The 25,869-nt window shown below is 42.8% G+C and overlaps 1 protein-coding gene across 7 annotated transcripts in view; it reads right to left on the bottom strand.

Annotated features, from left to right (window-relative positions):
- The window catches only part of SLC4A10 (solute carrier family 4 member 10), a 292,827-nt gene that overhangs the window by 96,958 nt on the left and 170,000 nt on the right, over positions 1 to 25,869 (bottom strand). For all 7 annotated transcript variants that reach the window (XM_060257354.1, XM_060257358.1, XM_060257353.1 and 4 more), the window contains exons 4-5: positions 23,630 to 23,768; positions 16,704 to 16,864 (exon numbers count right to left, since the gene is read on the bottom strand). In XM_060257354.1, coding sequence (XP_060113337.1) covers positions 16,704 to 16,864; positions 23,630 to 23,768 — 300 coding nt within the window. The remainder of the gene's footprint in view (positions 1 to 16,703; positions 16,865 to 23,629; positions 23,769 to 25,869) is intronic.

Raw genomic sequence — 25,869 nt, 5'->3', positions numbered from 1 at the left:
CAGAGCGGTCACAATCTCCTTTACTTCCCCCCCACACACAACGGACACCCTGTGAGGTAGGTGGGTCAGAGTGAGCTCTCACGGAAGCTGCCCTTTCAAGGCGCTATGGCTGATCCAAGGCCATTGCAGCAGGTGCAAGTGGAGGAGTTCTGTTCTTCTGCCAAGGATTTCAAAGTAACTTCCATGATTCTCTTCTTTAGCCAGACAGTTTAAATATCTCGGTGCAATGTTTAATTATGATTTACCTTGGAGCTCCCATATAAATTTTGTTATAAGAAAGAGCTAAAGGGCATTAATCACTCTTCAGACATTATTTTACACTAAAAGCAGCCAATTTATCCAGCTTCTGTTAAAGTTATAAAGCTACCAATCTCCCTAGCTTTATACAGCCCCAATCTGGATCAATGGACCACTGAATCCTTTTGATAAGCTCCAGCAAACCTTCTTCTGTAAGATCCTTGTAGGCTAAGTTACAGGGAAAGGAAGGATTCTTTCCGCCCTCATTTTATTCTCACAGCTACACTGCAAGGTAGGTTAGCCTGCAATCGTGTGCCTGGCCCAAGGACATTCAGTAAGCTTCATGGAGATTTGAACCCTAGCCTCTGCACTCCTAGAACCAATAAAAACATCAATGAAAACATTTTTAGATAGTTAGACTTTTGGTTTCTCCTTAAGTTTTAATGTTTACCCCCGGACTGAGTCAGAAAATCCAGCTACGCTGTTACGTAAGAGTGATGCTTAAAATGCAGCACATTCTGCACGACGGATGATTCTGCCCAAAGAAATTACAATATTTCTGCACTCTTTTTTCCTCTGGGACATATCCAGGACAATTTTCTTAAAAGTATTTCAGCCACTGTGATATCTCCAAGGCATATTCTCTTTCTATGACGGTTCATATGCTCCTGGGCGCTCTCTGCTCTGTAGTAACAGAAAAGCACTCAGCAGTGCTAAAAAATGTCCTTATTCAAAGAAAAGCTTTCAACCATACATGCGGTTCTACAAAAGCAGCTTCGTATTCATATATAGATTAGCTGGAAGACATACATTATAAAACTTAAAAATAACAAATATGAAACTTTGGTCAACAAAAGATGGTATACACTTCAGTATATTTTTACTTGTATTTTTGCACTTAGATTTTTTTTAAAAAACCCACCAAAGTTATATGTACTATTATTAGTAACAAAACAAGCTGCTAGTGGGTTATGTTTTGTACCAGTTTTTGGACCAGTTTTTTGCAGGTAGGAAAAAAACTGGCTAAGAATCAAGAAGTTTGGCCATAGGGAATCTAAAATTTACATAAAAGTAATTTTTTACATTTGGTCATCACTGGGGTTGCCAGCCCCTGGGTGGGAGCAGAGGATTTAGTTTAGTTTAGTTTAGTTTATTTGTAATTTATATCCCGCCCTTCCCACCAGGTGGCTCAGGGCGGCTTACAACATATAAAATCTAACATAAGAATATAAAAATTTACACATTCCACACAGTTTACATAGTTAAAATTAAACATTTCACATAATTTACATAGTTAAAACATTAAAAACATACAGCGATCTTATAAAAACTACACTCAGTATCAGGTTTCAAGTGCCGGTTAGTTGTAAGCCAGCCGGAATGTCCCGATTTTACCTTGTAGGTGTTCGTTTAAACAAGCTGGCTGTTTGGCCTAACACTTAAGGAAAACGGCTAAGAGGATTATTGCAGCTTGAAGAAGCTCACGCGAAACAAGGGTTCCGTACGACCTTGTCCTTGGAAACTTGGATTATTGGCTGCATCTTTTGACAGACATCAAACATCTGGAGTACTACACCAGGATTTCATGGAATGAGATGGGAAGTTTTACCATAGAATGAAAAGAAGGAGTCTTGGTGCTAATGCTTCCTTTTTCATTAAGGACTAAAAGTTATGGTCGTTTTGTAATTTATGATGGTGGGATTTGTATATGAGTATGTTTATTTTTGTTGACCTTGTATGATTCAATAATAGAAGCTGGTTTTCACGATGGGTTGTGTACCTCTGTTTTTTAGCCCCTGGGTGGGAGCAGAGGATGTCCCAATTTTGCAAGCTCCTGCTTATTGTTGGCCAGGTGGCCAGCAGGGAGAACAAATGACATCACATGGACATCACTTCCATGTGATGTCATTATGTCAGGGATGTCACATGCAGCAACGTTGCCCGGCACGCACGCACCCACGCTCCCGGAAAGATCGCTCCCAACCCTTGCCAGTGAGAAGGTAAGACCTGACAACCCTAGTCATCGTCTAGGAATGGGTAAATATGACACCTTTTTCTCAAGTGCCAGATTTTTCAGACTTATATAGATGGAAATTAACAGCACAATAGTAAGAAGATTTACACTCTTTTAAATCCGTTGGCCTCAATGGGTTTAGAAAGATACACTCTGGGGACGTGCAATGACTTGCAGGCATGCCTCCTTTCCTCTAACCAGCTGCTTCCTCTTTCCCTTCCCTAAAAGCCCCCACAACTTCTCCACTTTCCCTGCCACCGTCTCTCATTCCCACCCACCAGCCAAACTACTTTTACCTGCCCCTGTCTTCAGCTTTCCCTCCTCCCGTCCTCCTGGCAGCATCTACCTGGGAAAACTAAAGCCAGGTTGTGTAGTGTTGGCTGTTGGGTCAGGCTCAGCTGCACATTTGGTAACCTGAAGGCTATACAGTGGGCAACATATTTCCCCCTGTTTTCCCTTGCCCACACCTTTTCCCCTTTCCCTCCCCTTGGCAATCTCCATATACTCACCTTTTCCTGATTCTCTCTCTTCTTCCCACCCAACAACCAATTTACCTCTTATTTGCCCCCATTTTCAGCTATATTGTTATGCCAATAAAGGTTTTTGGAATTGGAATTGGATGTATTATTTATTTTGTTTATATCCTGCCTTTCTCCACAATGTGGACAACATTCTCCTCTCCTCCTCTCTGTATTTTTTTTTTAATATTTCAGATTTTTCTATTATTTGTGTGTGTGTGTGGGGGGGTGTTAAGATTTCATATTTCTCTATAAAACAAGGGCATGTTATTGGTTTGTAGAAAAATCTGTCTTGTCTGTTCATGGCTCCAGTCTCTGGATTTAAGTATCCACAGATCTGGCTATATTGAGAATTAGATATACTGATAGCTCTGCTTAGGATGGCTTTGAGTCTACTTTATTTTTAAGCATTCAAATGAACATGTACAACTTCAAAGCAGCTTAATAATATTATACATGAAGACAGCCATATCAAAGAAGCCACATGGAGGGCCAGAAACTGTTGACTCCAATACTTCTTGGCATTTCGGCTGAGTGAAAACGAACAATTTCCAAAACACAAATTACTAGACAACAATCTTACAGAAGAAGTAAATATCTGTCCACAGGGACAGTCCTGTTTCTGGATCTCCGAGGGATGCTCGTAGAGGTTGAGGCTGTGGATACAAATAGCTTTGATAACCCTGTGGATTTCTTATGCTCACTCTGCAGGGAAATGCAGCTGAATGGAATAAGCAACAGGGTTCTGCTCCCAAGTTGCCTTTCCTAAAATGAACATATACATAATTGCTCACCTTATTGTATAATATGGTGATGCTGCTTGTAATGGACTCAAAACTGCTTGTTAAGAACGGTTATAACAAGCATAGATTAAAGGAATATCAGTGGTAAGCATCAGATTTTGAAGCAGAGAAATAACGAGGTCCACACAGACTTACTGGTATGAAGCGAGGTTTACTTTCTGGTACCAGAAGGTAGGACCCAGTTGGACATGGCCCCCAAAATGACTAAGTTCCAATCATTCTACATACAGAAAGTTTTATTCACACAGAAAACAAGCAGGCAGGTATACAATCTTATCTGATTTCAAAGGGTCCCACCTCAACTAAGTTTCCTTACTTATCTATCACAGCAAGTTGCCTGTAGAAGGCTGTTTCTCTTATCTTAGTTAGCCAGCTTCAGACACACACCCACTCTGTTGTGGCCAGCTATTTAATGGAAAATTACAGCAGACGTCGTTAAGACAAAGCATGCTCTTATTTAATATAGCACTTACTAATATTGGGGGTATTAATTAATTATTTAGGGACTCCCCTTCAATTTCTCTTCCAGGCACACTCCTTAGCACTGCATGCATCTCACCTCATATTAGGATAATAAACACTATAAACTCTCAATCCCAATCTAAAGGCCTCCAGCACTCGCAGGGTCCATAAACTTCCTTAAATTAACTTCACTAACTCATATTATATGAACATATGAAGCTGCCTTATACTGAATCAGACCTTTGGTCCATCAAAGTCAGTATTGTCTTCTCAGACTGGCAGCGGCTCTCCAGGGTCTCAAGCTGAGGTTTTTCACATCTATTTGCCTGGACCCTTTTTTGGAGATGCCAGGGATTGAACCTGGGACCTTCTGCTTCCCAAGCAGATGCTCTACCACTGAGCCATTGTCCCTCCCCTATACTGATAGGGACAGTCCTGTTTCTGGATCCCCAGAATCAGCCAGCATCCTGTACTAATTCAGGCATGCATTAAAATAAAAATTGTGATCAGGATGTAGGCTTCCCAAACCTTCCGCTCTGGCGGGAGACTTCTGGGTTTGCAGCCTCATCTCCTGCTCTTCAAAACTCTGGAAGCAGGGGTGGAGGGGGGGGGGAACATACCTTTAGGCTTCATGTTGTAGAGCTCCTGAGCCGTTTGCAAAATGTCTGCCCCTTTAAGGCTGGGCAGGAAGCAGGAAAGGCTTTTGAGAACGGCCCCTCCCTTTCTTTTGCTTTCGTTTTCACAGGAAGTAGAGTTGTCCGGAGGAAGATCTGGTAAGTGTGTGTGTGTGAGAGGGAGGGGGCAGGGGATTCCCTAGTTTGGAGGCCGTCCCCCCCTTTAGAAAGCGTGTGGGGGGAGGGAAATGTCTACTGGGCACTCTATTATTCCCTATGGAGAACGATTCCCATAGGGAATAATAGGAAATTGATCCGTGGGTATTGGGGGCTCTGGGGGGGCTATTTTTTGAGGTAGAGGCACCAAATTTTTAGTATAGCATCTAGTGCCTCTCCCCAAAATACCCCCAGAGGGTCCAATTCTATGAGCCCCAAAATATGGTGCCCATATCCTTAATTATTTCCTATGGAAGAAAGGCATTTTAAAAGGTGTGCTGTCTCTTTAAATGTGATGGCCAGAACTCCCTTGGAGTTCAATTATGCTTGTCACATCCTTGTTCTTGGCTCCACCCCCAATGTCTCCTGGCTCCACCCCCAAAGTCTCCTGGCTCCACCCCCAAAGTCCCCAGATTTTTCTTTAATTGGACTTGGCAACCCTATCAGGATGCTTATCACATGTCTGGATCTTAATAAGAAAATAAGAAAAGCCCCACTGGATCAAACTAGTGGGCCAGCCAGTCAAGCATCCTGTTTCCTAAGTGATCAGCCAAAGGAAAATGGATAGTTTGTGATGCCTTGACCTACCTAAAGCCCTGAAGCTAAGAGAGAGTGGTTGCTAAGGAGTGTAGGCATCCTGTGTGACAGAAAAGGGGTATCACATCTCCTTTAAAGACATCTATGCTCACAGATATCACTACATCCAATCAAACCATTTTTCAAAATTTGATTTCTGATCCCCCCCCCCCCCCAAATACATAAAAACATACAAAGACGCCATGTCTTTGGTTCCACGAATTCAGTATTATCCACTCTGCCTGTGAAAGAATCTCTAGTATCTCCTGCCAAGATTTTTCCCAGCTCTTGCTTTCAAGACTCTTGAGCTAAAGGGATTAAACACTGGATCTTCTGAATGTGAGACATATGCTCTGCCACTGAAACATATATAGCCTTATTTCTCCTCTTGTGTTACAGAAGATGGACTCTGGATCTAATCTATTGTCAGCAAATCAATAAAATCAAATGTATACAACTTATTCAACTAGTAGTTTTCAAACTTTGTGAAATGAGACGTACTTCCAAATTTACACTGCTCCCTGGGGCCCACCACCATAGTATCAAGCACTATGGGAAACTGTCAGTGCATGTCCAAATGGGTGGTTTGGAATGAGCCAAGTCACTGAGGATTAATAGGGCCCTAGAGTGAAAAATTGAGGAGGTTGTGGCTTAGGGGCAGAATATCTCCTTGGCATGCAAAAAGTTTCAGGTTCAGTCCCTGGCATGCTCACTTAAATGGTTCAGGTAGCAGATGACATGGAACATTTTGACCTAAGACCCCAGAAAACCACCTTATCAGAGTAGACACAACTGATTTTGCTACGATGTTACAATACCACTGCGTAGACTTTTATCTGGAAGAATCGGGTTTGATTCCCCACTCCTCCACTTGCAACTGCTGGAATGGCCTTAGGTCATCCATAGCTCTCATAGGAGTTGTCCTTGAAAGGACTGCTATTGTAAGAGCTCTCTCAGCCCCACCTACCTCATAGGGTGTCTGTGGTGGGTGGGGGGGAAGGTAAAGGAGATTGTGACCACTCTGAGATTCAGAGTATAGGGTGGGATATAAATCCAATATCTTATACTTTCTTTTTCTGTCATTGAGAATGCAGGCTTGGAGCCTACTGTCCCAGCTCAGAAGCTTGATCCTGCAACCTACCTACCCACTCTGGGGTCATGACCCATATTTGGAGAACCAATGAATTGAACTGTTTGATGGATTTGGATGTTTTCCCACAATAATGAAAGAAAAACAAAGCTAACAACTTGGATCAGTACATATTAATATCATACTGCAAGCTAGAACAAAAGGAAAATACCTTTGAATAGCACTAGAAAAATGGCATATGCTATGTGCAAAAAATCTAATGGAGTCATTGAGTGGCTGTAGTCAAAAACCAGATGGCATTTTGAGAATCTGAATGCATCCAAAGGAACTAGATGAAAATATCAAAAGAGAACATTCCCATATGCCAACCTGATCTCAAATAATAGGAAAGACATAATACAGCAAAGTCATTATGTAAGGTTGGATAAGGCACTTTTCCTAATCTGATTTCAAGGTGCTTCAGACCATAGATGCTTGGTGTTGCTAATTCCTTTTGTGCTGACTTTAACAGTATTTAAACCTGGAGGTCAGCAGCTATGGGATCCCCACAGTTGGCGGTCCAGAGACTCAGATTTTCCATTGATGAGTCTGGCAATGGACCTTGGCCTACTTCTGGATGAACTACTGGGGGAAAGAATTGCCATCAGGAAAAGCACTGAGAAGAGACTTAATTCTCAGAGTAAGGGCATATAGCATGGGATAGAAGGGATGGGCAATAGTTGGCTATTTTCTAACTTGCAAGACTCCTGTAGAAGTAGTGAAGACAGAACAATATACCAAAAACTCATTTTCCCTGACGAAGAGTATAGAGTCAATGGGATGTAGTGATAAGTGTGTTGAATTAGGACTTAACAGACTCTGCTTCAGACTTCCATTGGGTTTCATTGGGTGACCTTGGGTCCATTACTCTCCAGCCTTCTTCACAACACCTTCCCTGCAGGGGTGTTTGTGAGAATAAAACAACAGAGAAGGGAAGAGCCATGTATGCTGCCCTAAGCCAACTGGAGGAAGGTTGGGATAACAATGTGGCAGATGGTGGAAAGTGCCATCAAACTACAGCTGATTTACGGAGGCCCCATAGAGTTTTCAAGGCAAGAGACATTCAGGGGTGGTTTGCCATTGTGTGCCTCTGCGTCATGACCCCAGACTTTCTTGGTGGCTGCCCATCCAAGTACTAACCAGGGCTGACTCTGCTTAACTTCTGAGAACTGATGAGGTCAAGGTAGCCCGGCCCATCCAAGTCAGGGTAATAGATAGTATAAAAATGACACCAATGGATTTTATAGCCAATAGATCAGAGGCTTTTAAAAGGGAGTTGGAGGATAGGTTCAACAGTGGTTAAATGAAAGCTCCATGTTCACAGGCAGTATACCTCTGAGTCCCAACAGGTAACATCAGGGAAAAGCTTGCCCCTTGTGTCCTTCTTGGATGCCTTCTGGAGGTATCTGGCTGGCTACTGTAGGAAATGGGATGCTGTCTAGGTAGGCCATATCAAGCAAAACCCTTATGTTTTATACAAAGTAGTACAGTAAAAACAACAACAACAACACCACAAACTATGTTGGGTCCAATACCACCACCCCCTGCCACTTAAAGAGTGGGGATTGTTGCCAACTCCTCTCTCCCACTATCCTTTTCAGTCTTCTAGCCATATCCCATGCCATTCCTAAAGCCCTTCAGAAACCACAGGGAGAGGCAGCCCAAATCCAATCCATGAGAAAAGCTCCGCTCATCATTTTGTCAAATCCCGAATTACCAACACACGAACGTGCAAGAGCAGGACCATCTAAATTATGCTACAGTGATATTTTAAGGGTAAGGAAAAAAAGGCTACAAAACATAAAAACCTATCAAAACATGCTTTCGGAAAGACTGCAAACAGATCGCTACAACAAATTGTATTGCAACTTCCCCATCTTCAGAATGATGGTAGGATTCCCAGAATGAAGAGTGCTTTGCTTAGCAACCTTAACAAAAAATGCAGCATCGTTATTTGAGTGATGCTGCGTGACAGCAGGCTGGCAGCAATCGAAAGAGGCCAGGACCCTGATACAGCCTGACTCACTCCTGCTGCTTGCAAATGTCTCTCAACACTAGCAGTCATCACATCAAGCTTGCCTTTCAGGCAACAGATTCCTGAACGCTGCCCCAATTAGAACACCTAAGCATGTCTACAAATCATAACAGGAATACCAATTCTGGTGCCGTCCTTCAACCTGGCAAACGTCCACTGTCAGTTACTTTAGTATCAACATATCAATGTCTTGTTCTCCTTCCTAAACCATCACACCATAGTGAATGACTCATGGGAGAGAAGTATTCAAAAACCAACAAAGTAGAGGCCTACAGGGAATATCAAAGTTCAAAGGTCAGACCTTTATTGGCATAAGAGCAATAATGATTCACTATCAAAAGTAGGTACAAAGGCCTGAAATATAGTAAGAACAATACATAAACAATCAATTAAAACAGCAGCCAATAATACTAATCAAGAGTAGACACACAGCAATTAAAATAAAGTAGTATGCCTAGATTTAATTTTATAGGCTTCTGTTAAGAAGTTCGCAACACATGCAGTAATATGGGGATTGACATCTTCTAAAAGGTAGGATAGAATTTTCCTTTTAGTAAATACATTATGTTGAAGATATTCAGCTAAAAATTATCTACGTTGTGAGGCCAGGAGAAGACATTCTAAAATAATATGGGATATAGAATCAAGGACTCCTAATTCACATGGGCGTAATCTATTTTGGAGAGATATCTGTCTAAACCTACCATAGAGAACTGTTGATGGGAAGGCATTTAAACGCGCCAAAGTAAAAGTCCGACGATGGAATGGGGAGTCTAAAGTAAAAAAATAATGGGGTATCTTCCCATGTCTTTGGGGTATACCTAGATTGGCTGCAGAGCAAACAGGGGAATGTGAGGGGAACACTTTTTGGTATTTGTGATCCATAAGCCTTAGTTGGAATGTTCTGAAGATATATAATTCGTCACATGAGAAAAGAGTGTCCACCTCAATACCAAGTTTTTGTAGTTTGTGGGCAAATGTAAAGAGCAAAGTAATGCTGTGCCTAACTTTCATCAGGTAGTGTAATAAACTTCCTGAATCCATTCTGAAATGAATTTTTAACCAGAATTTAAAAGCCATAATCCAGGCTCTGGTTTCTAGAAGGTGTAAACCTAGCTCTGCACCAATGGATGAGTAGGGGACACATTTGGGAGCACCTAAAATCTGACGGCAGAATGATGATTGCACATTCTCCACACAAGGACTAAAGGCTCCAATCCAAAAAGGTATTCCATATAGCAACTGAGGGAGGATTTTAGCACTGTAAATTTTCAGAGTTGCTGGAATGAACTGATTACCTCCTAAGAAATAGAACTTTTTAATTTGCGCCAGAGAACATCTCACTAGACTTACAGCTCTATTACGATGCGTTGGCCATCTAAGGTTGTCGTTAAAGGTAATTCCCAAATACTTGTAAGTCTTCACTTGTTCAATTTCTTCTGTACCAATGCACCATTTCCATAGGTGCCAGCTCTTTGAAAAAACCAGGATTTTTGATTTTTCATAATTAATTACCAGTTGATTCAATCTACAGTATTGATGAAAGGCTTTCAAGTATTTTTGAAGGCCAATTCTGGTACGTGAAAGAATGACAGTGTCATCAGCGTATAGCAGTAAAGGCACTGCTAATTGTTCCAAGAAGGGAGGGTGGCCATTCACAATGGACATATGTTGGCTCAAATAATTCAGAAACAGATTAAAGAGATAAGGGGCAAGTACACAGCCCCTACAGGGAATATGTTTCCAAAGGGTGAGATCCAAACAGCTGTGAAATTAGTTCTTCACCCCCTAGGAAGCTGGAGTTTTGATGCCCAGCATCATTCCATGAGAGCCATTTCAAAGGCTCTTTATATTATAGGATAGTGCCCCGGTGTTCAAAGACCAAAGGTCATATTTCAACTGGACATGAGACCAGGGCTGCATTCACACATTGTTTTATATTACATTCTTATTGTGCTATAGCAATTGTTAAAAAGCCAGTTCATGTGAAAGAGCTTATTGCACATAGATGAAGTCCCCTTCTTCCCAAAGGACTTCCCGAACGACAGAGACACAGAAGATGTGCAGATCTCTTTTATTGTTTTTTCACATTAATGTGGGGAGGAGAAAACAAACCATACACCCCGTTCTCCTTCGAAATTCTTCCCCATAGTCACAACATCTTATACCTTTCTGTAAACAAAGACCAACTTACAGATTGGCTACACCAGTCTTCACCTTTGACATTCTGATTACATTCATTGGTCAAATAAGTCCCATATCCCAACTTAGAAGCGAGAGATGAATAGATATCACCCGGGGGCCACTAATCTGGACCCCCATGCCCCACTTTCCTATACTTCATGTCTGCAGTTTCGCCCCCTTTCCTGTTCGACTCCAGTGTAGGCCTCCTGGCCCAATTCCAGGATAAGCGCAGAGCTCCTGCTGTAGTAGGGAGATTTAACCTTCTCCAAGAGATAGGCTCCTGGTGACTCCCGGAGATAGAAAGATAGCTTACTTTTCACCGAAATATGTTTACAGAACAAAATAAAGATAATGAGTCTCTACTGAAGGGAAGACTTCCTTTCGTATCTAACAGTAGCCCATTGTTCTTAGTTAGGACATTGGAACCAAAATCATGGGAAAGGCCCTATAATACTTTTAAGGTGAGCTCAGCAAATATAACACTGCAAACATGATACTTTGAACACATGTATAATACTTTGTTAAGGCAGGTTAGTGCAAATGATCAAGATTAGTGCAATTCTGTTTGGCACTCTGACCATGCTGTAATGCAAATCTGAATCTACGTCCAACAACTCCCCCCATTTGATTGAAAATGGAGGGGAGATGTCTACGCTCCACTTTCATCAACTCCAGGTCTCTCTCTGTGTAGTCTTCTTTCTCTCCTTCATTCTCTTCCCCCGTGGGGGAGGCCTTTGGTCATTGTTTTCAAGCATGATATAAGCAAAGGTATGCATTGGATACAGGTGCAAAAGCATACAAGTAAGATTATGCATAGGCAAGAATACATGAGGACAAGTTTTACCTTTGACCCCAGGCTCTGGAACCATTCCCCAACACCTCCCAGTAGGTCCCCAAATATTCCTTCACTGATGGTGACTTTTTCTGTTAACTCTTGTAACTTCTTCACATGTGCTTCTATAGAACGGGAGTGATCACTCAAATTCAAACAGCACATTTCAGAAAACTCCTCACAGCCATGATTTGCTCTGGGGAGCAAGAAATCTATGCCATTTGATTTTGAAGTGTGGCCCGTTCTGTGGCTTTGAGGTCTAGCAACAGACCACTTATGGCTTTTGATGTCTCATTTATCCCTTTAACCACTAGGCAAGCTAGCCCATTTATGTTTATTCCATTCACAGCTGCCAAGCCTGGCAGCCAAACAATGAACCACCTAAGGCCATATATTCAGTATCTGTAAGCAAATTAACCCCTGGAACACAATTCTCATCCAGGATCAGGCTCCTTCGAGGCCTATCCCATTGCAGACTGCGTTCTTTTATCTGGGTTTTGTTCCCTATCCAGGGGACAATCAACGTGGTGAGCCTGCCAAATGTGCAAGGACTCTTATGACCACCCCATGACCACCTCCTGGCGCCTTGGTAACTCTGTGTTATTTACCTATTGAATCTCAAAATTGACTTGTTATCTTCATTTTGTTCTGTAAACATCTTTCGGTGAAAAGTAAGCTATCTTTCTACCTCCAGGAGTCACCGGGAGCCTATCTCTTGGAGAAGGTTAAATCTCCCTACTACAGCAGGAGCTCTGCACTTACTCATCCTGGAATTGGGCCAGGTGGCCTACACTGGAGTCGAACAGGGAAGGGGGCGAAACCGCAGATATGAAGTATAGGGAAGTGGGGCATGGGGGTCCAGATTAGCGGACCGCGGGTGATATCTATTCATCTCTCGCTTCTAAGTTGGGATATGGGACTTATTTGACCAATGAATGTAATCAGAATTTCAAAGGCGAAGACTGGTGTAGCCAATCTGTAAACTGTAGCACTTAGGGCTTATGAGAAGGGGCTTATGATTACCGTTGGCTCTGCTCTGCGAAGACAAAACTCTCCTCCTCCACTAAGACTTCTTGCAACTTAACTGGCTCTTCCTCACAGGGGTAGGGAACGCTGGCTCTCCAGATGTTTTTTGCCTACAAGTCCCATCAGCCCCAGCCATTGGCCATCCTGACTGGGGCTGATGGGAGTTGTAGGCTAAAAACATCTGGAGAGCCAACGTTCCCTACCCCTGCGCAGAAGAGGCAGCCTTCTTAGACTGGAGGAAAGTTTCAAATCTTGCTGAATGAAAGATACAGGCCACTATCTACATCATCATCAACAACAACAACAACAACAACAACCACCATACAACATCACAATTGCATTACACTTTGGGGAAGGGGGAAAGGTCCCTGCCCTATGGAGCTACAATCAAAATTTACAATAAAGGGAGGTGGTTGTAGGGGTAACCGGAGAAAGAATCATTTGTTTGCTTATTTACTTTATACCCTGCCTATCTTGATGAGATTGAAATCAGATTTCAAGATATCAGGAAGCATAAGACATCCAGTGTAAGACTCCAGTTATACATCTGATGACCTTTGACTGTCATTGCTGATACTTCTCACCTTGTGAAAAATACAGTGGCTCTAGTGTTCTTTTATTTTTATTCTTGGATGACTCTAAGAAAGCTATGGGTTGGATCCTGCCATGCAATAATGGGAGAGAAGGTTTACTCAATGCAGTTTCATTTTCATGCACGACACTACGTATGAGCTACTCTAAGATCCTTTCATTTCTGATCAGTGTCAGTAAGGGCAAAAACCAAATGGCTATTTGAGGCAGTCATTACAGTTCACTCTGGAGGTGTGATATGACTTGATAAAAATCTCTATTTGTTGGCTTGTTGAAATATATCTTGTGTGATGTCTTGTGCTAGCAGAAATACAAAATGGGATACAGTCAAGCTAACTCAGTACAAGGACTACTTTACAATGACTTGCCTGTTTTTCTCCTTGTGTAATGCTCTTGTGAGAGTGGATATAGCACATAGGATCCAACCCTTCATGTTCTGATGATGAATTCTCCATTAAGAGCTACCCTTAGTCTATTGTCTTTGGAATATCTTCTTCACATAACGTTTTGTATTTAACTGATTGTATTTCATGTCCTATAGGGCTACAAATCTATTTTCTTTCTATGCTTCCTCTGGTTTGAGCTTTGCTTGCCAGGCTCAAATCCAGAGATCATCATTTAAAGAGCCCAGAACCAAGTATACATGACAGTTCCCATGTGGAGTCCACCAAAAAAGACATTCCACACAGTATACCATGCATACAATGAAGAGCTGTTCCACATTATGCCTGCCAAGGAAGAGGCCACTTTCTTGATTGGGGCCATAGTATATACATTAGCAGCCAGTAAATATGTAACTAAGGGAGACCTGTGTCATTATAAGCCTGGCTGTCCCATCATTTTCCACCTGCAGTAATGTGCAAGTAGACAGCTGCTTTCCACCGCAGACAGAACAAGGAGCCAAGAAATAAAACAGAAATAGAAGGCACCTCCATCTCTCAAAGTGACCACCGCAGTCTTTAAAAGAGTCCAGTAATGCTACGTGAAGCATATTTGTTGGTCTATTCATTCTGATTTTTCACTGATTTCTCATTGATATTATGTCCTTTAATGTTTTTCCATTAATCCAATGCATTCCCACCACAACTTCAGAGATCTCAATACAAACACATACACTTGTCTGAAGCTGGTAATGGTTCATGTCCCTTGTAGACCTCATGCATCCAAGTTTAGGTATTTCTTGGCCCTTCAGTGCCTTAAGAATAATACTAGAAAGATTAACAGCCAGGGCTTTTTTTGTAGAAAAAGACCAGCATGAACTCATTTGCATATTAGGCCATGCACCCCTGACACCAAGCCTGCTGGAACTGTGTTCCTGTGCATTCCTGCTAAAAAAAACCCTAACCCCCTCCCCCACCCCCATTAATAGCCCAACCACACCATACAGTCACCCAGCCATTCCTTGGGAATATGAGGGAATAATAGTTTCATATGATGATCTTTGGTATGCAAGTTGACCTTATTGACAGGCCTTCCCCTAAAATTCCCACAGGGCCATTTTCAAAGTATATACAATAACATTCATATAACATCATGGGGGGGTGGGGAATCTGTGATGTTCATCTTTGTGTTTGAAACAGATCACATCCCATATAGCTTTGGTTCATTTTAAGTAATGTGAGTTCTTTAAAAATACAAATGAAAGAAAGACATGGATGGGCACAGACCAGAAAATGCTGGTTCGGTTCACGAAAAGAACTGGACCGGTTCCCGGACCAGTTCGCAAACTGAACCACAGACTGGTTCACGAACCAGTTTGCAAACTGGTACGGTTTTTAAAAAGCCCCTACACAGGGCTTCGAAGCTCCAAAATGGCAGGTTCTCTCCAGACCACTCTCCTCAATGTACCCACCAAGTTTGGTCCACATTGGACTTCGGGGTGGGGGGCTGAGTTACAGACCCCTTAAAAAGGTCATTCACTGCAATGCTTTTCAGTGGGATGTCACCTCTGCTGGTTCAGAAGTGACAAAAACTGACCTGTGTAAGCTAGAGGTCTTCAACGCACACAATTCCTCCCTGGGGTGACCCTCCACATGGCCCATATATTACATGCATGTCAGATTTGGGAGCATCCAAGTAGCAGACCACCAAGCAAGGTGCCTCCAGGAAACTGTTTTTGGGGGAGTTGTCCAGTGTCAGTTTGAGACACTACAGTGTGGACCTGGTTAAGCTACAGGCATCAGACTCCCAGAGTACCTCCCCTGGGATCACCCACATGGCTGCAGGTGGCTGTGTCTTCCTGGGACTAGCCACCCAGTCCTGGTGACATGATGACTGATTGGGGCCAAGCCTTCTATGCTACCTGGGAAGGTGAAAGGGACAGCCAAGCCTGGCAGCTGGGACTCACTGCACAGCTGTGGGAGGGGGCACTGGTGGACTAGCTAAGGGAATGTGTGGGAATATGTGGCAGAGGAGAAAGGATGCTTTTTTGGAGGACCAGCAAGGATACCCCACAGCCCGGGAAGAGGGCAGTTAGCCAAGCCCCCCAGAAATCTGTAGGTAGTTTGGGTGCCTGAGTGGGAGAGGAGAGTGGAAACCTCCCCAGGCAGAGACTCAAGCAATGCAGAAAGAAATGGGGTGCTTTTTGGAGGAGCAGAAAGGGGACCCCACAGCCAGGGAAGACAGCAGTTAGCCAACCCCCCGAAAAATGTGTAGGTAGTTTGGGTGCCTGAGTGGGAGAGGATACCCCCCAGGCAGAGACTTAAGCTATGCACGAAGAAACGGGGTGCTTTTTGGAGGAGAAGAAAGGGGACCTCACAGCCAGCATGTAGAGAAAAGGGAAGTTTTCAGAACCCGCAAAAGTGAACAGTCCACCCCCAAATCAAATCAAAAACATGTTTTAGATGAAAAAAATCTATCCATGTTTCCCACACCTCACAGCAAAGAAAAAGATGGTGGGGGGAGGGAGAGAGAATGTAGCTCTGAATGCAAAGAAAGGAGAAAAAAGAGAGAGGTGATGCTTTTACTCTGGCAGTTTGTATAAAGGCCAGGAGATTCAACAGGTTTCTCCACCCACCCCAGTAATTCCCCCCTTCAATCCACCAAAAGATATTCTTTCACACGCAAGAAGAACAAAAACCAGATGCGAACAGAGGACAGGAATGCGCCTCCAGTGATTATATACATCCCACCCACCCCCCCATCCTGAGGAAGTCAGATCAATGCTTGTCATTGGAAATCAGACTTGCCTGTCATCTTCAGACTGTCACTATTGGTCCCTCGATGGCTGGAAATATCCCACTCATACCCACTTTTCAGCACGAAACTCCATGGGTGGAGTTTCTTTGCCAAGAGTGCACAAGAGGTTCCGAACTGGGCAGAAAGTTCGGAGACTTCCTGGTCCAAACATGTGACTTTTGAACCGAACTGTTTGAACCTCGAAAAAGGTAAAGTCCGGGCCAGATTTTAGTTCGGGTTCGAGTCTGTGCCCATTCCCACATATTACCAAGGTGAAGCACAAACTTACCTGCAATTTCTTCTAAAGAATTTGCTCTCATGTCTAGCAGCACGGTGCCATTGAGGATACAACTTCTCAACTCAAACAAACTATGTAGCGATAGAGTGGCAACGTACGGTTTACTCCACCTCTCCCCTCCATCTTCAACATCTTCTTCAAACTTCAACCACCTAAATGAGCAAACAGTTTAATCAACATTTATTTATTTATTTTAAACAATGTTATACAGCCTTCCCACCCAATCAGGGTCCACATGGCACCCAGCATAACAACATTAAAATATTTTAACAATTAAAATAAGTTAAAAATATAAAATTCAATTAAAAACACATAAACAAACAATATTAGAGAGCGGGTCAAAAATGTTATTGGGGGTGTGCCAGACAAAACAAAAACGTTTTCACCTGCTGGTGAAAGACATCAATATGGGGAGACAGATGAATCTCACTGAGGAGGGAATTCCAAAGTACTGGTGCCATGATGGAGAAGGCCTTTGCTTGGGTTGCCATCCACCTAGCCTCAAGTGGTGGGGACAACCAAAGCAGGACTTCTGAGGAGGACGAGAGTGAGCAGCTAGGCTCTTATGGGAGAAGGTGCTTCTTAATGTATGTTAGCCCTGGACCATACAGGGTTCTCAAGATCATTACCAGCAATTTGGAAGCCACTGTGAGTGGAACAAGACTGGAGTGTTATGGTCCCTAGGACCCACTCTAGTAAATACTCTGGATGCAGCATTATTTACCAACTGAAGTTTCCAGACAGTCTTCAAGGGTAGCCGCAATTGCATTTTGCAAAACAGCAGAATGCAGCGACTTAAGAAGTTCCACTTGAAGTCCACTTGAAGTTCCAAGTGGAAGTTGTTGGTTCAAATCTCTATCCAGCCTTAGGCTGAATTGTTAGGATAAAATTAAATAGACACATTGCATTGGATCCTACCATTTGTTCCATTAGTAGAAGAATCCTTAGTCTTTTTCAGTTATTATACTTTATTGCTTTCCTACTGACTGTGTAACATGTAGCCCTGTTGATATGAGCAGTTGCCATTCTGCCTGAATGTGAGTATTCTCCAATTTCAGGTACATAGACTTGAAATCCTGATTATTTCAGGATATGGTTTCATGAGCACCAACAGAAAAGTGGTTATGTTGCTCTGTTTGCACAATAGGGTTGCTAAGTCAAATTCAAGAAATATCTGGGGACTTTGGGGGTGGAGCCAGGAGACTTTGGGGATGGAGCCAGGAGACATTGGGGGGCGGAGCCAGAAGCAAGGGTGTGACAAGCATAATTGAACTCCAAGGGAGTTCTGGTCATCACATTTAAAGGGACAACACACCTTTTAAAACGCCTTCCTTCCATAGGAAATAATATAGGATAGGGACACCTTCTTTTGGGGCTCATAGAATTGGACCCCCTGGTCCAATCGTTTTGAAACTTGGGGGGCATTTTGGGGAGAGGCACTAAATGCTATACTGAAAATTTGGTTCCTCTACCTCAAAAAACAACCCCCCGGAGCCCCCGATACCTCCAGATCAATTCCCCATTATACCCTATGAGAATCGATCTCCACATAGGGAATAATGAAGTGCCCAGCAGACATTTCCTTCCCTCCCTCCTCCCCTTTCTGGCGACTCTGAAGTGAAGAAGAAGAAGATATTGGATTTATATCCCGCCCTCCACTCCGAAGAGTCTCAGAGCGGCTCACAATCTCCTTTACCTTCCTCCCCCACAACAGACACCCTGTGAGGTAGATGAAGATATTGGATTTATATCCCGCCCTCCACTCCGAAGAGTCTCAGAGCGGCTCACAACCTCCTTTCCCTTCCTCCCCCACAACAGACACCCTGTGAGGTAGATGAAGATATTGGATTTATATCCTGCCCTCCACTCCGAAGAGTCTCAGAGCGGCTCACAATCTCCTTTACCTTCCTCCCCCACAACAGACACCCTGTGAGGTGGGTGGGGCTGGAGAGGGCTCTCACAGCAGCGGCCCTTTCAAGGACAACGCTGCAAAGAGCTCTGGCTGACCCAAGGTCATTCCAGCAGGTGCAAGTGGAGGAGTGGGGAATCAAACCCGGTTCTCCTGGTGAGGGATTGGCCTCTCTACTTACAAGTTGCAGCCAACTTCTTCGAAGTAACACAGACACACCATCCCAAGAGTAAGCCTTTCCAATCGGAGACTGAAGCCTCCAGAGGTGGAAAGTCACATGGTGGCTTTGGAGGTGGGGCTTCCCCCGCCGACCAGCTGACTGGGGGTGGAAAAGAGCCTGGGAAAGCGGAAGAACCCCAGCTGGGACCTGGGGATTGGTAAGCCTATTGCACAATATGGTAACCATGTGTATCAGAAGGATCATGGATAATGTGCTCTTACATTACAAGGTTGGAGCATCAAAATCAGAATGACCGAAAATGGTTCACATGCCAGGCCCTAAATGTCTTGGGGCCAGGATACCTGAAGGCCCATCACCTCCATATCATCCCGTCTGCCTGTTAAGATCTGCCTCTCAAGCCCTTGTCTCTGTCCCTTGCCGTCAGAGGTGAGGCTGGTTGTGACTAGAGACAGGGTATTTTCTGTGGTGGCACCTCACTTCTGGAATGCTCTCCCCCTGAGGTTTACCCAGTGCCTGCTTCACTTTCTCTGAGTTGCCAGGTCAAAACATATTTTTTTTTAATGCAGGTCTTTACTTACGGCTTTTATCTTATCATTTTAATAGTCTGCTCTGCTTTGTGCATCATTTTTATGATGCTTATTATGTCTAATGGCTAATGTGTTTTTAAATAAACTTTGTTTTACGCTATGGTCCTTAACTGTAAACTGCCTTGAGCAGGACTCTGAAGAAGCAGTAAGCAAATATTCTAGATAAAATCAATAAATGTACATTTTATTTAAAGGCTTTTGAAGTTATTAAGCGCTTCATGCAAGCAATTTTTTTTAAAAAAAGTAAGCTGTCTGCAGGTTTACTAAAAATCATACACACAATAGAGTTGCCAGCCTCCAGGTGGGGCCTGGGGATCTCCTGCTTTTACAATTGATCTCCAGCTGGCAGAGATCAGTCCCCCTAAAGAAAATGGCTGCTTTGAAGAGTGGATTCTATGGCATTGTACCAAGCTGAGGCCCCTCCCCTCTCCAAATCTCACCCTCTCCCGGCTCCACCCCCAAAGTCTCCAGGTACTTTTCAACACAGACCTGGCAACCATACAGGAAGAAGGAATTAAGGGGACAGGTGCAAGGCAGTGATTCTGAATCAGACGATGTATCTAACTACTTAAGCCAATAGGGCGTAGTGGCTAGTGTATTGGAATGGGATATGGGAGACCCAGGTTCAAATCACCACTCTGCTTTGAAACTTGTTTGGTAACCTTGGGTCAGTTGCTCTCTCTCTCTTTCTCTCTCAGAGTAATCCACACCACATGGTTGTTAAAAAGAGAGGTGAGAAACAGGTATGTTCTGTACTAAATGGATCTTATTTTTTTATAATCAGTTATGGATGCCAGCCTCCAGGTGGGACCTGGGGATCCCTGGAATTCCAGCTCCAGACTACAGAGATCAGTTCCACTGGAGAAAATGGCAGCTTTGGAGGGTGGACTCTATGACACTGTATATCTATACAGAACTATGTAGAGGATGCTGTGGAATTGTTTTCTGTGGCCCCAGAAGGTAGGACCAGAACCAATGGGTTGAAATCAAATCAAAAGAGTTTCTGGCTCAACATTAGGAAGAACTTCCTGACCGTTAGAGCGATTCCTCAGTGGAACAGGCTTCCTCGGGAGGTGGTGGGCTCTCCTTCCTTGGAGGTTTTTAAACAAAGTCTAGATGGCCATCTGACAGCAATTAAAATGCTGTGAATTCAGGGAGAGGTGTTTGTGAGTTTCCTGCATTGTGCAGGGGGTTGGACTAGATGACCCTGGAGGTTCCTTCCAGCTGTATGATTCTATGATTCTTTATATGTGCTATTGCTCACTGATACTTCTAAACTGCCGGATCACAGTTAAGGATATTATGATTATTATGACCAGCAAAACAACAGGAACTTTTAATGCTCTGTAGTAACTTGCTCAATATTTTCTGTATTTACTTTAGCTACATCTGTTGTCTTCCTGGAGGTATTGATCTTCAGCCAACTTCTCGCCCACACCATTCACTGGTATCTGTTGCATTTCTTCTGACTAAGTGAACAGTAAGTATCTTGGTAGATCTTAACATGAGATATTAAAGTGCTCCAAAAGTGGGACTTTGCTACAACATTCAGTTAGATCATTAGTCATCAAATGATTGGTCATGGCCTACACGTGAATTGCACCCTGACCTAAGGATGGTATTACCACTTAAAAAAAAAAAGGTGACAGGGAGAAAGAGACACCAGATGTAAAGGAAAACAGAGTTCCTTTACTTTTTTAACACTCATGTAGAAGCAGAGGAGAGAACTGTGGGAAGCTGCAGTTCTCTATGTTAGGGTGAAGGAAAGTGGCAAAAATATCATGCAGAACTGGCAAAAGTACAGATACCTGACTGTTTACCTTGCATCTGATCAACCAGGTGATGTCTAGAGGGGGAGGAGCTTTTCCTACCCACATTTAAGAAACTACATATCAGTGAAGCCAGGAAGAGAAAGAGAAATAAGGAAAGCAATAAGGAAATATGGACTGGGCATCTTCACTAGGGAGGGCACAGACCAGGAATATGGACGTTCATACATTTCAGAGAAAGAGACAGAAGGTCAGATCTGGATAAATTAATAGGAAGACAATAGAGCAGATGAAAATGATAAGCAGAACCCATGTTTCAGTAGATCCCTGGTTTGAAGGCTGAAGGCTACTGAACTAAGAGGTTAAGGAAGTTAATGAGGTTCAAGGTTTGACGAGGGGAGGAACCTCAGCAGGGTATTACGCCATAGAGTCCCCCCTCCAAGGCAGCCATTTTCTCTAGGTGAACTGATCTCTGTCACCTGGAGATCAGTTGTAATCCCAGGGGATCTCCAGCCACCACCTGGAGGCTGTCAAGATAGAGAGCTCACAGGTATAAGTAGGCATAAAAATATTGGACATTCTGTGAGGATTTTTACTAATACATATATTAAAACAATTTTTATACTAAACAATTCAATAATATCCACTAGTATTTAAAAAAATAAAACAGTCCATTCTACAGAATGATGTACTGTGTTCTCTCCTTGTTTGCAGAGCTATTCAAAGTCCAATAACTCCCAAATAGATATGACTGCTCCCAAAACAGGTGTGGCTGCAAACGGACTGCTGCTTCCATCCTCTTTTCAGAGCCAATCCTTCTTCAGGCAGCTCACTAAAGGGGCTGGCACGTCATAAAAAACCTGATTTAACAATATTTTAAATGCATATTGTCCTGAGTCTTATTCAAGATACACTCATATATACTCACTAAATTATTTCAATTGGCACTGCTCTGTATTTCCAAAGGATATGGCACGGCTCAACACTTCTATCTGCTCTGGGCTTCTCTTAAAGGGCTGGACAAAGAATCCAAGGGAGTCAAGTTTATGAAACCTAACAGGCATTTCCAGTTGATTTGGGAGCGTACTGGAATGAGACCACTGTTTTACAAAGATCCTGAATTAACTTACAACTTTTAGCAACAGCAAACATTTGAGGATCCTGAATTAACTTAGGACTTTTTAACAACCATTTTTACAATAAATGTTTGAACAACTTAAAGCTTTTGAAGACTTCAGACTGACAGAACTGGAGGCAATGTCTTCTAGTGTCAGATTTTTCATGGAGTGTTCAATATTTTTATATCACCTGGAGGTTGGCAAACCTAACTGGGCTTCCCTTTCTTACGGTAGACCTTAGGCTCTTTTGAAGAGGAGGAATGATTATCCCACCCCCACTCCAAGCACTGAACAAACTGGCCGCTGTCTTTTATATGCCACAAACCCCCACTTCCAAAACTTTCTGTTTAAAATAGAGTAAACTGAGGAGCACAAACCCATCAAACAGAAAAGCATTGCTGAGGATATGTTGGCCTGCTAAGGGTAAGGAATACTTTCCTTCACAACTAGATTTATCGCCAGATCAATGCCTACTTTACTAGAACTATGTTAGATTTAGGATTTACCCACCAAAGCCTATTATTTCAGGATTAGTGCTGCACAAGGCATTATGTAATGGCGCCTCTACTTCATTATGATAAACAGTAATCATTTGCTATATTACATTACCTAACCAGGACCACATCAGTTAAATAAAAAGACAAATAGGCAAGAGCAGTATTTTCTGTTCTCTTGAACCTTGGTTTAAACCAAATTTACATTCACAATGCTTTCTTCTGGAGATGAATGAAATATCTTCAGCATTTTTGTGTGTGAGTATGTGTGTGTCTGAATGAGAGAGATCAAGAGATCTCCATTGTTTATTATTCTTTGCCAGTTTCATTTTTTTTAAATTCCAAATCTGCTCTGGCCTATAAAATATTTACTCCAGATAGTAACATCTGGCTTTGAAGATATTGGATTTATATCCCACCCTCCACTCCAAAGAGTCTCAGAGCGGCTCACAATCTCCTTTACCTTCCTCCCCCACAACAGACACCCTGTGAGGTGGGTGGGGCTGGAGAGGGTTCTCCCAGCAGCTGCCCTTTCAAGGACAACCTCTGCCAGAGCTATGGCTGACCCAAGGCCATTCCAGCAGGTGCAAGTGGAGGAGTGGGGAATCAAACCCGGTTCTCCCAGATAAGAGTCTGCACACTTAACCACTACACCAAACTGGCTCTCCTTTTGAAGAAAGCCCTGTCTTGTCAAAATACTACTGCTGGTACATGGATGTAAAGGATGTGTTTGGTTGTAACAACAATGGCCATTTTTTTTTCACTTCCACATGACTCTGAAATGTTCTACCATGTATGCTTGCTTGTTTTCCATGAGTGACAAATGTGAACTCAAAGGCTTCCTTCAACAGACATTCACCTGGCCATCTCCCTCCACTCGCCATCCTCTCCTTCACGCCAACAAATTTCATCGAGCTCTGTGAACAAGTCATGAGGGATGTGTTCTTCGTCATCATCCTCTGTTCCAAGAATAAACTGTACCCTCTGTGAAGGGGTGTCTGGGGGGAAAAGACGAGAAAGAAAGGCCATTAAATGGAAGCAATGAGATAATAAAAAACAGCTGAGAAGCTGGTACAGAGACTAAATGGCCAACTGCAAAAACAAAAGCCGTGTAATAACTTTTATTAAGATTAACCAACTGACCTTTATTAAGATCTGGATGGCCCAGGCTAGCCTGATGTCAGATTTCAGAAGCTAAGCAGGATCAGCCACGGTTCGAATTTGGATGGGAGCAGGGGTATAGATGTCTCAGGGGGGGGGGGGGTTGGGGGGGGGCAAAAGGCTAAAACTGGTCCCAGTCCACACTACATTAAATTATTTAAATATGAAATTATTTAAATTTTCAAAAAAAAACATATACAATAATCATGTGGTTTTAATAATATAACTTTTTTCACTTGTAACAGTCTGAATCACAGTCAAAGAAAGGACTGTGAGAGGAAAAATGTCATGATCTCCTTCACTGAGACAATTTGAGTAAATATTTCATTTCTTTATGAAAGGAAATACTTCCTCCCCCTCTCTCCTTCCTCACAACTTAGGCTGAGTATCTGACTGGCCCAAGATCATGTCATTGAGTGTGCTTCATGGCTAAATGGAGGTTTGAGCACTGGTCATCCCACTCTTGAACCAGCACTCTAACAACTACACCACTCACATACCGAATACTCAGTATGAATCTCCTAATGCATCTCAGAATCCACAGAAAAACACATAGTAAATACTAGCTTCTCTGATACCCGCTCCTAAAATTATGGGAGCATTGGATTGGTTGAAATAGGGTCCAGGACTGCAGAATCATCTTACTTCCTATATTTGGTGAGCTTTATCTCCTCCCTTCCACCATGTACACATGCACAGAGATAAAAGAGATGGCTACTCCTATAACTTCCATTTCTTTTTCTCAAAAGCTTCAAGTCTCAGGTTTCCAAAACCACCGTAACTTCTAGCATTTGAACCACTATTTTCCCCAGCAGAACTTCCAAAGATCCTAAGGGGGAAAAATACTGCAGTAGAAGGGAGCTCCTGTGTGGCAAGTAAATGTCCCAAAGTCCCAGAAAGAGAAAGTGGAGTTGGCACTCTGTGTGAGTGGAGAGAATGAGACTACACAGTTTAAGCCTCGTTATGCAGAGCAGGGGGCATAGCCCCCTCCAGGAAATCCCAGCGGCTTGCACCCCACTGCCCCCTATAGTTTATGCCCCTGGATGGGAGAGCATAATGGAACTGTGTAGAGCCAGGAAATGGTAAACCATTTCAGTTCATCTCTTGTCTGGAAAATCCCATGAGAAGTCACCATCCGTTGTCTGGGACTTGATGGTGCTTTCCATTACCAAAATGATACACAATGTTTTGTGTCATTTGGACAGGTCTTCATGAAAGGTATTGTGTGACTTATATTTCTAGACTTGAACCAACATGGCTTCAAGCAACCTCTTTTTCATCTATCTATATATATGACTTACAAAAAAAAAAGAAGAATTGTTAACGCAATTAGATATTAGAATTATTGGCTGCAACCAACAATCCTTTGTGTCAGGTAAGCAAATGATTTGAATGAAAAAAGACTATCGAGCAGTATGTTATCCATATAATTAACTTTTACAAACAGGCATTATAGCACTTAATAAAAATAATTACTCATTGTCAACTCAGCCATACTTTAATGCTAATTCTCAAAACTTGTTGTTGCCATGTTGTCACAAATCCAGCTTTGTTGCATGGCAAGTTTGATTTTTTACAATCAAACACATACTTCTTCCTTGGTAATATATCCAAAAATGTATTTGCTGCTTAGATTGTAATCATGCCTTACAATACAGGCATTTCTTAGTATTTCGTACAGTAGGGATCATGACTGCTCCGCTTGGTGATATCCAAGACCAGAATAGATTCAAGCAATCATCATAGTGCTTCCTGCTTTCTGTTATTTGGATAATGCAAAGGGGTTTTTAATACTATTATGATTCCTCTAAGGCCATGACCACCTTAAAACCTATTTTGCATTTAAACGGCAAATCTCTTTTATCAGTACACTTTGGATGGAATCCGCATTTCCTGAAATAGGCTGATGAACGCAATCTCTCAGCCACTCTCCTCCAC

Source organism: Heteronotia binoei, chromosome 16 (genome assembly GCF_032191835.1).
Source record: "Heteronotia binoei isolate CCM8104 ecotype False Entrance Well chromosome 16, APGP_CSIRO_Hbin_v1, whole genome shotgun sequence".
Classification (NCBI taxonomy): Eukaryota; Metazoa; Chordata; class Lepidosauria; order Squamata; family Gekkonidae; genus Heteronotia; species Heteronotia binoei.
The sequence above is the reverse complement of the archived record's forward strand: the minus strand, read 5'-3'. Positions and strand labels throughout refer to the sequence as shown.